The sequence below is a fragment of the Amphiura filiformis genome, chromosome 9 (assembly GCF_039555335.1).
Source record: "Amphiura filiformis chromosome 9, Afil_fr2py, whole genome shotgun sequence".
NCBI classification, from domain to species: domain Eukaryota; kingdom Metazoa; phylum Echinodermata; class Ophiuroidea; order Amphilepidida; family Amphiuridae; genus Amphiura; species Amphiura filiformis.
Window position 1 is genome coordinate 31,323,890 of NC_092636.1, and position 16,452 is coordinate 31,340,341.

Sequence of the window (16,452 nt, forward strand, 5' to 3'; positions counted from 1 at the left end):
TATGTGAATATAATGAGACATCTACTAAACACTAACTCATCACCTGGCTTGGGAAAAAACCCATCTTGTATCATTAATGCACCTTAAAAAGATAGAATATTAGGCTAAAAATAACAGGTTTAGGTGTTCAAATAATAAAAATTTGAGATGTTATGAATTTGATCTTTCTAGCATTAGCTCTCATAGATTATAATTATAACAATTCTAGCTTGCTATCTTCAGTAGATAGTAATTTTGTGTGTGTATATATGGGGAGGGAATGTTAGGTGGGATGTACATGTGGTGTTGGTTACTGTTGTTTTGAATAACACTGACATTTGAGAATGTGTAGAAACATTGTTTGGAGAAAAACTTTATATTTTAGCTTTTCTTAGCTAATTGCTAAGTGTTTCACTCAGAGATTAAAATATGTCGCATCTCAAGTTGAGAGTAACGCTATGTTGGATTTTGCAGTGGCAGATTCAAATCTGTGCATTTACACATGCGTTGCCAGTGTAGGGACAAACTGTCCTTCTCCATGTGTGTATGCCCCATGTTAGTGAGCGTGATTCGAATATGTCACTGCAAAATCCAACATGGCATTACTCTCAACTCAACCTGAAAGAGAACTGACTCTGCCACATTTGCATGTCGCTGGGTCATGGGCGGCAAAATAGTGTACCTCCAGCGTGTTTCACTATGCACCCACATTCATTTATGAGTGTGGGATATTTGCACAATCCTTTGTAATTATCATTCAATAAATGTTCACTATTTTATATAACAACCCAATATGGAGGATTACCCATAGTATTTAATACGCACATGCAATTCTGAGCCACTACTCTTCTGTTAATCTCTATATCATTTCAATGTGTTATACTAACTCTACAGAATGGATGTAACTTAACTGGATATTCACCATATAATGATATAAATCAGTTGCAACTTTCAGTAGTAAATTCACTTACAAATTCCTTTGATACATTTTGCAAGTAGCAACATGAATGGGTGAATTTCAATATTTGGAAGTTCAGAATTGAGAATTGATTTCAAGTCTCTGTTGAAATGCCATAGCGTCTTTTAGTCTCAGCTCTACTTGGCACATAAATATGTATGTGTCAAGCACAAGGATTGAGTCCTACTTTAAATGTCTGAAAGGTTTATGGAACTGCTGCTTTCCCCCCCTTTTTTTGGGGGGGCTTTTTTATGAAGCATTTGCAAAACATTGATTTTATGGATTTCTGCATTAACAAAGATTGACTCATGTTTGGATTTTTGTTCACTTAGGCACTGAATAGAGTGTATGCAATAAACCAACCGGAATGGTATAACAATTGAAATGGCAGCCATGCTGGAGGACAGTTCTAAGATAACTTAAGATGACAGAGGGACAGGTCTCTAGATCGATTCCACAACCATTCATACCTAGCACATGTTTTATTGTATTATCATGTGAATTTCTCAGTGGTACCTTATGGAGGACAAAATTTTATTTAAATGAGGATGATTCTGTTATGAGTGATTCCGTATTGCATACCCTATATTCCCAGTGTTTGGCACCTTTCTATGATTAAAATGATGTGTAGTCAAATACAGAGTCAGTATAGAGTTTAAATGCAGAACCTGTGACAAAAAAATTATATGTTGACAAGTCTAAGTTTGTGCCACAACTATTTATGATGTGTCTCATGGCTTTTTGTAATATAATGGGTGACAACACACTGGAGCGAGAACCGCATACATCAATGTGCACTCCCAGAATCAGCATCAATACTGTCTACATGCAACTCACATCTTCATCTGATGTGTGTTTCTTGTATTGGGGTGCGTACGTGTTTGCCGACAAACGAGGACACACACAAGATTTTTCACCCTAAACTGTGGACCTACTGTGGACCCTGGGCCTCAAGGAAGAACAGATGATTAATTGTGTTTTCAACTGATTGAGTGTCCCAGGTTAAAGAAGAAATAAAACAAAACAAAACAAAACCTACTTCCAACCGAGGACTGTCCTCGGTCTCAAACTGCTGCAAAAGACCTCAAATGCATGCTAGATGCTTTAAACGCTATTTGCCTGAAACCGAGGACCACACGTGTAAAAAACTACCATCCGCAGGGTGATGGCTAAAATTCCGCTTTCAGATTATACACAAAAAAACACAGGTTAGGCGATGAAAACATCATACACACGCCCTCGGTTAGATAGCAAAACACAATGTCCACGTTTGGAGGCAAACACAGACAGGGGTGTGTGTGTTTAAGCATAGTGCCCACGTCGATGCGCATCAATGTACATCTAGGAGTTCACTGGGATCTCGCCTCCCATGTGTGGTCCCCCAATATGATGGGTTTGTTTATGAATGATGGATACAGGGGAAATCCCTTTAATAAACAAAACGGCATGTACATTTTTTGTAAAGTGTTGATGCATGTTTACAAATATTCCAACATAATTATTTGATGCTTAGTTTTAACCTTTAACATGTGGAAGTGTGATTTGTGGTTCACAACTAGAATTCCACAGGTTTATTAGTGATTTTTTTAAATTTCAGCATTCCAGATTATAATATACTTATTTAGAATTTAGTCAATTTATACAGGAAAATTATTTTTGAATTGACTTCTTCTTAGAGCTTGTTTAAAAGGGCATTTTGTGATCCACAGCATCATCCCCCCACACTTTTCTCATGGCTACATAATGTTTATGTACAAAAAAATTTCTTGCAGATTAATTCATTTAGCAAAGATATCGTGAAATTTGAATTTTGTTCTGGTATACCAGAACGACATTACAACACATTGTCTATGGAGCATCCGTGTATACACATAATCATGCATAACTCGCAAATGCAAAATTGGAATCAAGTGAAATTTTGGGATAAGCCTTTTTCGTGGATATCTATTAAAAAATAGAAAGAGGATGCTAGGATCACGAAATGCTCCTTTAAGTTGATGTTGATACAGACTTACAGAATGTCAAATTTGGCACCCTATACATACATGGTTGTAGGGTAGTGTGTGCATATGCTTTTGCCCATATAAAAGTCTTGTTTCTTCACTCACTAGATTCACAGCAATTGCTTTGGGCTAAAAAGTGTTCTATTTCATACAGCCATCCTTATCATGCTTATGTGTATTTGCTGTGCATGTGTAAATTTCACATGTTTGAAGGAAATTTCTCAATTTCCTTTAGGTTCTTAACCATCTATATGCTGATATTGAATACATTCTCACATTTTCAGTTTATATAAGTTGAATATACCATATTTGGTGTGCATGGGAATTGATTTCAAAACAGATGAACATCCAACACAATTAACATTCAGAAGTAAGCTTATTTCAACGGTGAGAGTGTTTGTTTGAAATTGCCCATGTGACAATACACATATAAGAAATAAAATTCAATCTTTTAATATTTTTCAGTAGATGATGTCTTAATTCATGAAGGTCTGTCTCATGAAATTACCAAACCAATTTTAAGCATTTGAATATGGACCCAATACTATAGTTTGATCACCTCGTAACCGGCAGGCCTTATATCATTGCGGATTAATATCATTTTATTTTGAGATCTGTCTTGTGACATAACGCCAGAAACATTACACAATTTTAATTTAAGTCCTACACTTTCGTCTACTTTATTTAACACGCATAGACCAGAGAGATCAACTATATCACTCTTAATGTGGGTCTACTTTTTGGCGTAGTGGTAAAAAGCCTAACAATTCCACACCGATTACAACTCGCTGTCAAAGTATAGACATATTTGTACTCTTTTAAATGTACTGTTTGATTAGATTCAAACATGGACATTCAATTTCCATATTTTAATCTACTTGATAATTTTCTTAAAATTGTTCCTGCCATTAACAGAACATGTGGCACTAAGATGTAGTGCATGTAACCTGAGAAGAGAGGCAGTTAATTGGCATGGCTGCAGGCCATAGTGTGATCAATCATTCCTATCTTGCATGTATATAATGTGCATCGTACAGGTGATAATATAGGGTCAGTCCATGTCAAAACAGATTGAGTGTACACCCATCCTCTTGGATTTTGCTCTCCTTTGGCTCAGGGGTACCTTTCATGGATCCCTAGGTGAGGTCACAAGAAAAAATTCAAATTCCATTTCGTTTGCGAATGGCGGGCAATCAAAGTTTGGCGACCTCGACCAAAATTGGGAATTTAAGGGTCCAAATGACAAAGTGCTCTCTTTGAGGGGCACTTTCTTCTTAATTGAATCAGTTGTGATCCTCTTTTTGAATGTGGTCACTCACTGGCTGTGTCTGAAATACCTAATGCCAAAAAGATAGATTTCGAATTTCGTTGGGATTTCAGAGGGGGTCAAAATCAGCACTGCGTACTGTTCAATCAAATTATCTTGATTTTGAAGGACCCATGATAATGTCACAGTGCACTTATAGGTCCTAATTATGTTCAGAATGGATTAACCATATGCCAATGTCTATGAGCAATTCAAAAAAGAGAAATTTCTAGACCCCTACAGAATTTTAGGCCACCCCTAAAGTGGTTCAGCCACAAATGGCGCTTAAAATCGGCAAATTTTGACCCCTAATAACTTTAGGTGTACACCAGATATGAATTTCTAGTCTTTTGCATCTGAAAGAATGTAGTTTAATGTTACTAGGAACATAAGATTTGTTTTGTATTTTTTGTGTTTTAGTATTAAGTTGACGCTTTCAAAAATAGTCATTTAGCTATGCATACAGGATACGGTACAAAATGCCAATTTTAGTATGATATTTTTTTATATTTTTGATCACTTTATAGCCATTTGTATTATTTATCCTGATATTTCAAGTTGCTCTTGAGTCAAGTAATAAGAAAAAACTACTTACTAATCCTCTGTATGGATTTTTAAGGGGGATTTGGCAACGATGCACATGCAAAGTACAGGTTATGGGGGTCACATTTTCAGAGTGCTCCCAATTATGTCAAGTAATATATCAAATTACTCGTATGGTCATGAGGATTCCAAAAATGTATAGTTTGTTATGTGTCAGACCTTTCAGGAGGGCGCTATGACGAAAAATGTTCATAGGTCAATGTCAACCTTTTTGAATTCTGACCATAGTTAACAACGTCTGATTTTGGTAATTTTGGTGTCTAATTATATATTTTTTCTTGCATGAGAAATACAACTAAGCAAATTAAAAAAACTATACAAGGAACCGATGACCCTCTTTTGCAACATGGCTGCCAAAAGCATCCATATTGTAATAAGGAGGTCATTGGTTCCTTGTACAGTTTTTTAAGTTGAGTAGTTGTATTTCTCATGCAAGAAAACATAATTTAGACACCAAAATTACCAAAATCAGACGTTGTTAACTATGTAATAACAGGATAAATAAGACAATTTGCTATAAAGTGATCAAAAATAGAAAAAAGGGTATGTTGAAATTGACATTTTGTACCCATAACCTGTACATTATTAGTCAAAAATTGGGATTTTTGGGACCATCAACTTACAAATCTCTTATGTTCCTAGTAACATTAGACTACATTCTTTCAGATGCAAAAGACTAGAAATTCATATCTGGTGTACACCTAAAGTTATTAGGTGTCAAAATTTGCCGATTTTAAGCGCCATTTGTGGCTGAACCACTTTAGGGGGGCCTAAAATTCTGTAGGGGGTCTAGAAATTTCTCTTTTTTGAATTGCTCATAGACATTGGCACATGGTTAATCCATTCTGAACATAATTAGGACCTATAAATGCACTGTGACATTATCATGGGTCCTTCAAAATCAAAGATAATTTGATTGAACAGTACGAAGTGCTGATTTTGACCCCCCCTGAAATCCCAACGAAATTCCGAAATCAATCTTTTTTGGCATTAGGCATTTCAGACACAGCCAGTGAGTGACCACATTCAAAAAGAGGGTCACAACTGATTTAATTAGGAAGAAAATGCCTCTCAAAGAGGGCGCTTTGTCATTTGGACACCTTAAATTCCCAATTTTGGTCAAGGTTGCCAAACTTAAATGGCCCGCCATTCGAAACGAAATTGAATTTGAATTTTTTCTTGTGACCTCACCTAGGGGTCCATGAAAGGTACCCCTGAGCCAAAGGAGAGCAAAATCCAAGAGGGTGGGTGTACACTCAGTCTGTTTTGACATGGACTGACCCTATATGAATAATATTACCTGGCAGTATCTTAAAGGTACATTTAGGGATTCAATCATGTTTCACTGTTATTTATTACCGATTAACAACAATACGTCCGTGTCGTCCGAGTGGTTTACGTCGCGAGCGCAGTAGCTGCTCGAGCAAAGTAAACCACTCAGACGATGCGGACGCATCGTTGTCAATCGTGATGAGCAACAGTGAACATGATTGAATCCCTTTCAACAACGAAACAAGCTAAAGATGTCTAATTCACACAATAGAGGTTATCCACTTTACTCATGCGTGACTTCTAACAAAAGGCACTGGTTCCCGTAGTATTCCTCATTCAAACTAATTCAATGCACGACCTCGGAGTTACCTGCATGACTTTGGCGGGCTATTTTGAAATAGTCATGGTTGCACATGCAGGTACTTCTTTTGAAAGTCCTAAACAAGGTATAGGAGTCGCTGGTAGGATATGCAGCTTATAGAACACGGATAACCTCTATTCTTTAATTTGGAATGTCTGTTTGTCATTGATAAATTTGAATTACTTCGGATTATAAAATGTACTTTTTTATATTATGTATAATCATGATTTTATGATGAAGGTGCAAATGATGAAGTACTTTCCAGGGTGAGAACTCACACAGATCCGGTCTAACCCCATAATATGTGCCCCGATCAGTAAATTTTGACATTTTTTCAATCTGATCTGCTTTCGGTCGGAGTCGCTACAGATCGGTCTGGGGTATTTCTGATTTTCTGGTTGCCTCGCAGGGTGTTACTTTCAATCTGTTTCATCTCATTCCGATTTTGCATTTTTCCAAATTTAATATTTTCTACTTCACCCAACAAAAGGTAACACCTGCACCTTTAAGACTACCTATAGGTTCAATATTCTTTCTCTTTTTCCATTCAGTGTATCACATAAGAATCCAATTTCAAAATGAATCCAGGCAGGCTGTTTGTGTAACATCATTAATGCTCTGCGTGCTAGCCATGCGCTTCAATGGAAAAAGTTCCAAGTTTTGAATTATTTTCTCAAAATATAAAGAGCTCTCTTAAAAACTACTGAAATAATACTAGGCTTGTTTGTACTCATTTTAATGCATTTTTCATGCTGATTCCAAATATGGTCATGAAAATTTACATTTCTGAAATTTTTGAATTTTGAATTTTTTTTTTCAAACTTGTCGTCTGCAGTCGACACCCGCGTGAAGAGAGTTAATATACAGGTATATGTTGGGAACATACACCTTCAAGTATGCACATAGAAGTTAATCATGTGTCTGCATGTCACATTTATATATTAAAAGAGTTGTGTGTTCATGGTGTGAGTTTTAATTATGGAGGAGTTAAAAAATACATCAAAACCCAAATACTCTTAACTGCAACAGATAGCTGAAACTTGCTCTTTATTATGACAAATAAAACTATTATGTGGGAAAACGATGCTTTAACTCACATTTCCCCTGAGGCATTTATCTTCAATTCACAATGTTTGGCCTCACTTTTAAATTAATGATTGCTGTCACAAAAATATAAAATTGTATGAACTGAAAAAGTACTGAATTTCTTAACAGCAGCAAGGGGTTACCATGTAATTGGAAATAGTTCACTTTTTGAAGTGGTTCAAATGTTTGCAAAACCATATGACATTGCACAAATGAATAAGCATAATGATTCTATTTCAGTTCATGTCGTTAATAACGTTGCCCAACTTTAATATGATAATGTTTACAGTGAGTATTTATAGGAATATTGATATAGTCTTCTGTTCCTCAACATCAATTTCAAAGTGGACATTTTTTTAGTGTTGTCTTCACTATAGTGTGTCGCGACTCAAGTCATATTTGTGCATTTTGAAATTGACTTGAATTCAGCAAAATATCCAAAGGTGAACACAGTTGGATGGCAGTGTCAATGGAATATGAGAGATGGGTCAAGTGGAGTGAGTGTTTATTCAGCCTCAGAGTAGCATCACTTCAGTCAGCAATAAACAACTTTAAAATAACGCTTTGCCAGGTATAGGTATAGGAGTCGCTGGTAGGATATGCAGCTTATAGAACACGGATAACCTCTATTCTTTAATTTGGAATGTCTGTTTGTCATTGATAAATTTGAATTACTTGGATTATAAAATGTACTTTTTTATATTATGTATAATCATGATTTTATGATGAAGGTGCAAATGATGAAGTACTTTCCAGGGTGAGAACTCACACAGATCCGGTCTAACCCCATAATATGTGCCCCGATCAGTAAATTTTGACATTTTTCAATCTGATCTGCTTTCGGTCGGAGTCGCTACAGATCGGTCTGGGGTATTTCTGATTTTCTGGTTGCCTCAGGGTGTTACTTTCAATCTGTTTCATCTCATTCCGATTTTGCATTTTTCCAAATTTAATATTTTCTACTTCACCCAACAAAAGGTAACACCTGCACCTTTAAGACTACCTATAGGTTCAATATTCTTTCTCTTTTTCCATTCAGTGTATCACATAAGAATCCAATTTCAAAATGAATCCAGGCAGGCTGTTTGTGTAACATCATTAATGCTCTGCGTGCTAGCTATGCAATTAAAAAAAAAAAGTTCCAAGTTTTGAATTATTTTCTCAAAATATAAAGAGCTCTCTTAAAAACTACTGAAATAATACTAGGCTTGTTTGTACTCATTTTAATGCATTTTTCATGCTGATTCCAAATATGGTCATGAAAATTTACATTTCTGAAATTTTTGAATTTTGAATTTTTTTTTCAAACTTGTCGCTGCAGTCGACACCAAGTGAAGAGAGTTAATATACAGGTATATGTTGGGAACATACACCTTCAAGTATGCACATAGAAGTTAATCATGTGTCTGCATGTCACATTTATATATTAAAAGAATTGTGTGTTCATGGTGTGAGTTTTAATTATGGAGGAGTTAAAAAATACATCAAAACCCAAATACTCTTAACTGCAACAGATAGCTGAAACTTGCTCTTTATTATGACAAATAAAACTATTATGTGGGAAAACGATGCTTTAACTCACATTTCCCCTGAGGCATTTATCTTCAATTCACAATGTTTGGCCTCACTTTTAAATTAATGATTGCTGTCACAAAAATATAAAATTGTATGAACTGAAAAAGTACTGAATTTCTTAACAGCAGCAAGGGGTTACCATGTAATTGGAAATAGTTCACTTTTTGAAGTGGTTCAAATGTTTGCAAAACCATATGACATTGCACAAATGAATAAGCATAATGATTCTATTTCAGTTCATGTCGTTAATAATGTTGCCCAACTTTAATATGATAATGTTTACAGTGAGTATTTATAGGAATATTAATATAGTCTTCTGTTCCTCAACATCAATTTCAAAGTGGACATTTTTTAGTGTTGTCTTCACTATAGTGTGTCGCGACTCAAGTCATATTTGTGCATTTTGAAATTGACTTGAATTCAGCAAAATATCCAAAGGTGAACACAGTTGGATGGCAGTGTCAATGGAATATGAGAGATGGGTCAAGTGGAGTGAGTGTTTATTCAGCCTCAGAGTAGCATCACTTCAGTCAGCAATAAACAACTTTAAAATAACGCTTTGCCAGATTAGCTTCTTTCCCTCTTGTAACAGGATAGTGTTTTATTTACTTGGTGAAACAAAATTAAGACATGCGCCTCAAATGAGACAACTTAAACAATAATTTAGTATTGCAAATTAAGCTTATTGCAATAGCTACAGAATTTATTAGCAGCCAAATGGTGTGATATATGGTAGTGCAGTGGAATAAATGTTAAGTGATTTGATATATATAAATGCTTATATAATCCAGTGTACCATCTATTGAAACTAACCAAATTCTTTCTACTATCTACTCAAAATTACCAAATGGATTGCTGTACTTTACCGCTGTGTGATCTACTGACGATAGCAATATGTCTTGATTGTTAATAAACAAATCTACTGAAGATAGTAATATGTCTTGATTGTTAACAAACATGCCATCTACTGCATTGTTCATGGCTTCATATATCTTGGTACTGAAGATAGTCAATGTGTACTATATCCATATTATAAACACATACTGAAGATAGCATTGTTCATGGGTCTATACATTTCTTCATCTACTGAAGATCACAACATTCATGCTAGTCTGCTATCTACTGAATATGGCAACATTCATGCAAGTTTGCTATCTACTGAAGATAGCAACATTCATGTAAGTGTGCTGTCTACTGAAGATAGCAACATTCATGCAAGTGTGCTATCTACTGAAGATGGCAATATTCATACAAGTGTGCTATGCAAATGTGGTATCTACTGACGGTATGGACATACATGCAAGAGTGGTATCTACTGAAGATAGCAACATTCATGCAAGTGTGCTATCTACTGAAGATAGTAACAGTCTACTGAAGATAGCAACATACATGAAAGTGTGCTGTCTACTGAAGATAGCAACATGCATGTAAGTGTGCTATCTACTGAAGATAGCAACATGCATGTAAGTGTGCTGTCTACTGAAGATAGCAACATACATGTAAGAGTGCTGTCTACTGAAGATAGCAACATACATGTAAGTGTGCTGTCTACTGAAGATAGCAACATACATGTAAGTGTGCTGACTACTGAAGATAGCAACATACATGCAAGTGTGCTATCTACTAAAGATGGTTACATGCATGCAAGTGTGCTGTCTACTGAAGATAGCAACATTCATGCAAGTGTGCTATCTACTAAAGATGCAACATGCTTGTAAGTGTGCTCTCTACTGAAGATAGAAATATTCATGTAAGTGTACTATCTACTGAAAATAGCAACATGCATGTAAGTGTGCTATCTACTGAAGATAGCAACATACATACAAGTGTGCAATCTACTGAAGATAGCAATATGCATGTAAGTGTGCTGTCTACTGAAGATAGCAATATACATGTAAGTGTGCTGTCTACTGAAGATAGCAGGATACATGTAAGTGTGCTGTCTACTGAAGATAGCAACATACATACAAGCGTGCTACTGATAGCAATATGGACATAGAGGAATTTTACTGGAATAAGAAAATATATAATAACTGTTGACTAATTATTGAAAGCTTGATTATGCATGTGCTTGTTGTGAATTAATCTGGTCATACTTAAATTCCATCATCTTACCAAGAATCTCTTTTATGTTTTTATTTCAGAATGCAAGATGGTTCCGCCATATCGACAAACACCTCCTAGGAACAGAGTGATGCTACAGAGTCCCCACTCAAGGAGAAGAGGCTCTTCTGGATCTAGAAGTAAGACTCAATATGTGATATGATCAAGAGGAATGAGTCACCTGTCCACCCTGGTCAAAAATCAGTTTTACATGTTTTTAAAGAGGACATTTAGAGCTTTCAGAAACTGAAAACCCCATGTTTCTTTGCGAAGTTATGTCAATTTATTAATCGTTGAAAACAATATAAAACAAAAGAATTTGAACACTTCTTTGCCAATATAGCGCCATCATTTCCTTTGATCATGTCACATAACCACTGTTACCTTGACCCTCTCCACATGGGTGACGACTGACGACAAGCCCAAAATTTTATTTAAATTTCAAAAATGTCATAAATCTTCATTTTCATGACTACATCTAGAAAAATGCACTCAGATGAGTGCGATATTGGTTCATTGTTTCTTGGCATAGCTCTTATTATTTTGAGAAAATATCTCCAAACTTGACTTCTTATGTTGAACCCTTTGCATGCGCGTATTTTGGGGGGGGCTTTGGGGCGCCAGCCCTCGGGTCAAAGCAGGCGGCCAAAATGAAGGGCGGCGGGAAGAAGAAGGGCGGCAAAAAAGGGGCGGCGGAAGAAGAAGGGCGGCAAAAAAGAATTAGTAAAGGAAAAAGGGGAAATGCCTATAAATCCTTTTTTTTTTTTTTTTTTTTTTTGCTCTTCACTTTTTCAAACGACCGTAAAAAAAAAAAATTGGGGCAACCTTTTCGGGCTGTTGAGGAAGGGGTGGCAAAATTGGATTTTCTTAAGCCCCCCGGGGAAGGGGCGGCAACGGTACGCAACTGCTTTGGCCAGCATGCATAGCATTAACAGTGAAAACGAGGAAAGCCATAATGTAGGATCTTTTAAAATAAATTTTGTTAATTTTTATTTTTGCATATTTGTAACATGCTCCAACTTACACCCAAATGGAATCAACCAAATTTGTTGCCTTTGTAGGAAAATGTGGAATTTTGAATACTATCGCAATATAATACAATTTATTACACCTCATACTTATTCATGAGAGAATTACCCCAATTCAGTGGTCAATCGCAACTTGACACAACCCAAGTAGACTGACCTATCCACAGTATGACCTTTCTTACCGGTTGATAGTTTTTCCCTGTATCACGATATCATCATCCCTGGAGACAAAAGTTTGTACTCCCTTTTATAAGCAAGTTTTTGATCTGCTAAGGTAGGACTTAGCATTAAGATTGTATCATGGTTCTCTGTATGAGAAAACAGGAATTCAAAATTTATTATACAGTGGAAACTCAATATAACGAAGTTGTCAGGGGCAGAGAAATTAGTTCTTTATATCCAAATTTCGTTATATCAGGGTTGTAAAAACAATAAATAACAAAAAATTTTGTATCTTGGTTCTGGAAAAATACTTCTTTATAACAGGGTTTTTCTTGTATCAGATTTCGTTATAATGAGGTTTTACTGTAGCAACAACAAAAATGGCAGCGTCCACAAACAGAAGCAGATATTCCAGAAAAGGACAAAACTCCCAATTTATGATTTGTAAAGCTGTGAAGTTGTTCAAGATGAATTAGGAGAAGGAAATCGTGTGTGCAGAGCATAAACTTCCTGTCAGTGGATCTAGTATTTGTATACTGCCATATAGCCTATTAAACGGTCCAAGATAGTAATTGTTTATTCTCTTTTGGGGGGACTACCAAATCACAGGTTTGATAATCCTGGATTTCAGATGTGTAGTTCCTACAAGAATGGCTAACTTACTTTTAACTTTCCCTGTTACTATTTTTTGCTTCCATAGGTGGTTCTCCTGTCCAATCGCCACGTCTGCAAAGACATAAGCCCCCACCATTACCACCGCCAAGGAGAGACGCCCCTACCCCTAGGACCAATGGTGTTCATGGTGGTTTACCCCCTCTCCCAACCAGTCAGCCCCCACCAATAGCTATCAAGCCACACAGGAATCCACCACCAATCGCAGCTAAACCAAAGGTAAGCTTACTATACAGCTATAATGTACAATCTTATTATATGAAATTTATTTTATTTTTCAAACCTGATTTTTTGGCATATTAGTAATGTTTACACATGTCTTGACTTACATCTAAATGGAATCAGCCCAATTATTTGTGTTTATCAAGTAAACAGAGCAATTTTGACATAATGTCATAATTCAAACATTAGCTCCCCTATAGAACTCCATGTTAAATGGCCAAAATAGCTAATGGGTTGTTTTTTCACTTTACCTTGTTATTTTGGCTAAAAATGGACAAAAGCCTTTGATGACAGTTACTACTAATATTATTTCAGCATTTTGAGTACAGAATAACAGAATTAGAATTTCTTGGAAATCAACATTGTAGCTTGAACAAATATTGCATTTTTTTAAGAGGAAGGCATTTGTTCTTAAATGGTTTGGTATTACTTTTCTAAGCATGTTGTGTCTTCATCTGTGATAAGAATGTGAAATATCTGAATACATTTGAAAGACAATGATGTGAACAATTAAACAAAATTGAGGGCATCATCAATAAAAAGTCAAATATGAGATTTTGAATGAATCTGAAATGATTAAAATGCAACATAACGATTCATTATAAGATATTGTTGACTTAATTAATTATACAGTAAGAAGTAAAATGATTTAAAGTAAATCTGCCAATAACTTGCAAACAAACATTGACATCAAAGTCCATTGTTCCTTGACATTGTACCCAAATTATAATATGTGACGTGATCAAGGGGAATGAGTCACATGTCGACCCTGGTCGAAAATGAGTTGTACATGCATTTCTAAAGAGGACGTTTAGAGCTTTCAGAAATTGAAAACCCCATGTTGATACGAGTTTTGTTTGCGAAGTTACATCAATTTATCAATCACTGAAAACAATATAAAACAAAAGAATTTTAACACTTTCTTTGCCAATATCTCAAACTTTAACATTTGGAATATTGTGAGCATATGTGATGCGATCAAGCAAAATCAGTCGGAACTCGGCCATAATAATTTTCAGTTTCCTATAGGATAGTAAAAGCATTTACAAAGCTGGATTTTGCAGAAAACCCCATTGAAATTGAACAAGCAGTTCCAAAGATATGAGCAATTTAAGAGTTTCAAAAACAGTAGGAAACAAAAGGAAAACCTTTCTTTGTTTGGCTATATCTCAAAATCAATATTGCCGAGTTCCGACTGATTTGGCTTGATCGCATCACATATTGAAATAGACACAAAATTTAATGAAAATTGCATTAAAATTGTAAATACGCAAAATAAAGTTAAATTTAAGTGACTTAATGTAAGTGATTCAGTGATTACACATCATTAAATGAGAAACTGTTTTTCTTTACTCTAGCCTACATTGATTCTAGGAAAGTGAGCGTACTGTGAGTCATGTTGTCAACCTGTATATAGTCACCATATCTTCCTATGCTTAATGCTATAAGGCATTACTGTAGCATATTACATTAGTATGACTAGTTGTGTAATACTAGCTATGCTTAACCAACTCCTAAACTTCCCACACAGTGTACAGCTTAAGGATACAGAAAAAGATATTATATAGTAATAAATTCATTGTTTGCATTTCAAGGGCTGACTTTTTCAGACAATGTTCTGATTGTCAGTGCTATCTACTGGAGATAGCACATCTTGGGTATGTATGGCTAAAGATAAAAGACTAGTTTTTTAACAGTTTGACCATTTTGAGTGCTATCTACTGAAGATAGCACATGATATTATTTCAAATGAATGTGATTTGAATCATTTCATTCTGGCATAAGTCTACTTACTCTGCTAATTGTCTACTTTAATAGAAGGGATGTGTTCTCAACCATAGTAGGTAATTTGATGTGAATCATTTGAATATCCCCCTGGCCCCTATGGAAGACATGAGCTTAATCTCTGACATGGGGGGCTTCATATACAAAGGTTGCAAGCATTCTTATGAATGCACTCTCAACAACTACCCTTAGCTAGGATTTTCAAAGGGATGAAAAAGTGACCCTTAACAGGGATTTTGTTTGGTAAATCACACCCTTTACACCCCTTAAAATATGTACCCTTAGCAAGGACAGAGTTTGATATGTACATGTACCCTTGACAAGGACACAATAATGCAAATGGTGGAAAAGGGTGTTAATTCATCCTTCCTGTAAGTTTCTGATTTTGTTGGATAAATGCAATATTTATTCATTTATCGTAGTTATTTTTTTTGCCTTTTTAGCTAAGAATTTGAAACTGCCCTTAGCACAGATTCAAGTAGATAAAGATACACTTATTTAGCAAAATCTGTCACAAAAACAACCATTATTGTGTTTTTATTTGCCTTTGTATACAATGTATGCTGACACAAGGGGTGTAGATTTCAAATGGAGTCACCCATTCAGGTATTCTCATTTCAAATTAACACTTCCTGATGTGTAGGAGATATAAGGTCACATCTTCCAAAGGGGGTGTATGGATTTTAACTGTAACAGCATATTTCATCCTGGCATAAGTTCCATCTCCTCACTCTGCTAATTGCCAGTAGACCAGAAAGAGAGGGATGTGTCCCATCATTTTATGATGCTGTTTTGTAACATGCAATGAACCATCCATTCATTTACTAAACTTCCTGATGCTGCGCCTGTTAACATCTTTTGTTGTATAATATGTTGTAAACAGGTAAATTTGACACTATGAAAGTTTAAGTATACCTACTGATGAATTACTTCTACAAGCTATTATACACCCATTAACACGTTCTATGTGCAATTTGCATAAAAATACACTCCCAGTGCAAGTCGCAATATTGCAAGTTGCACGTAGGATTATGGATGCCATCTTGTATATGCAAGTAAGGAAAACATGCTACATTTATTTCACAAACATTTCAGTATGATTATTTCTGATGAGCAGTTGTGAAATCACCTCCCTGCACATCCAATATGGCCGCCATTGTGTGCATTGAATGGGATTCGCAAAAATATGACTTGTCTGTTGGAAGGGTTAATATGTTTTGCACAAAACCAATACTTATAAGCAGAATGGTCATACATAACTTATTGATCATATAAAGCTGAAGAGGACACCCACAATGCTTTTCAAAAATCTGATTTTTACTCAACTGTAATTTATG

At 35.6% G+C, this 16,452-nt stretch overlaps 1 protein-coding gene across 1 annotated transcript in view; it reads left to right on the top strand.

Annotated features, from left to right (window-relative positions):
- LOC140160862 (serine/threonine-protein kinase DCLK1-like) overlaps positions 1-16,452 on the top strand; it is a 99,047-nt gene that overhangs the window by 41,791 nt on the left and 40,804 nt on the right. The window contains 2 exon segments of the mRNA XM_072184185.1: positions 11,288-11,386; positions 13,137-13,327. Coding sequence (XP_072040286.1) covers positions 11,288-11,386; positions 13,137-13,327 — 290 coding nt within the window.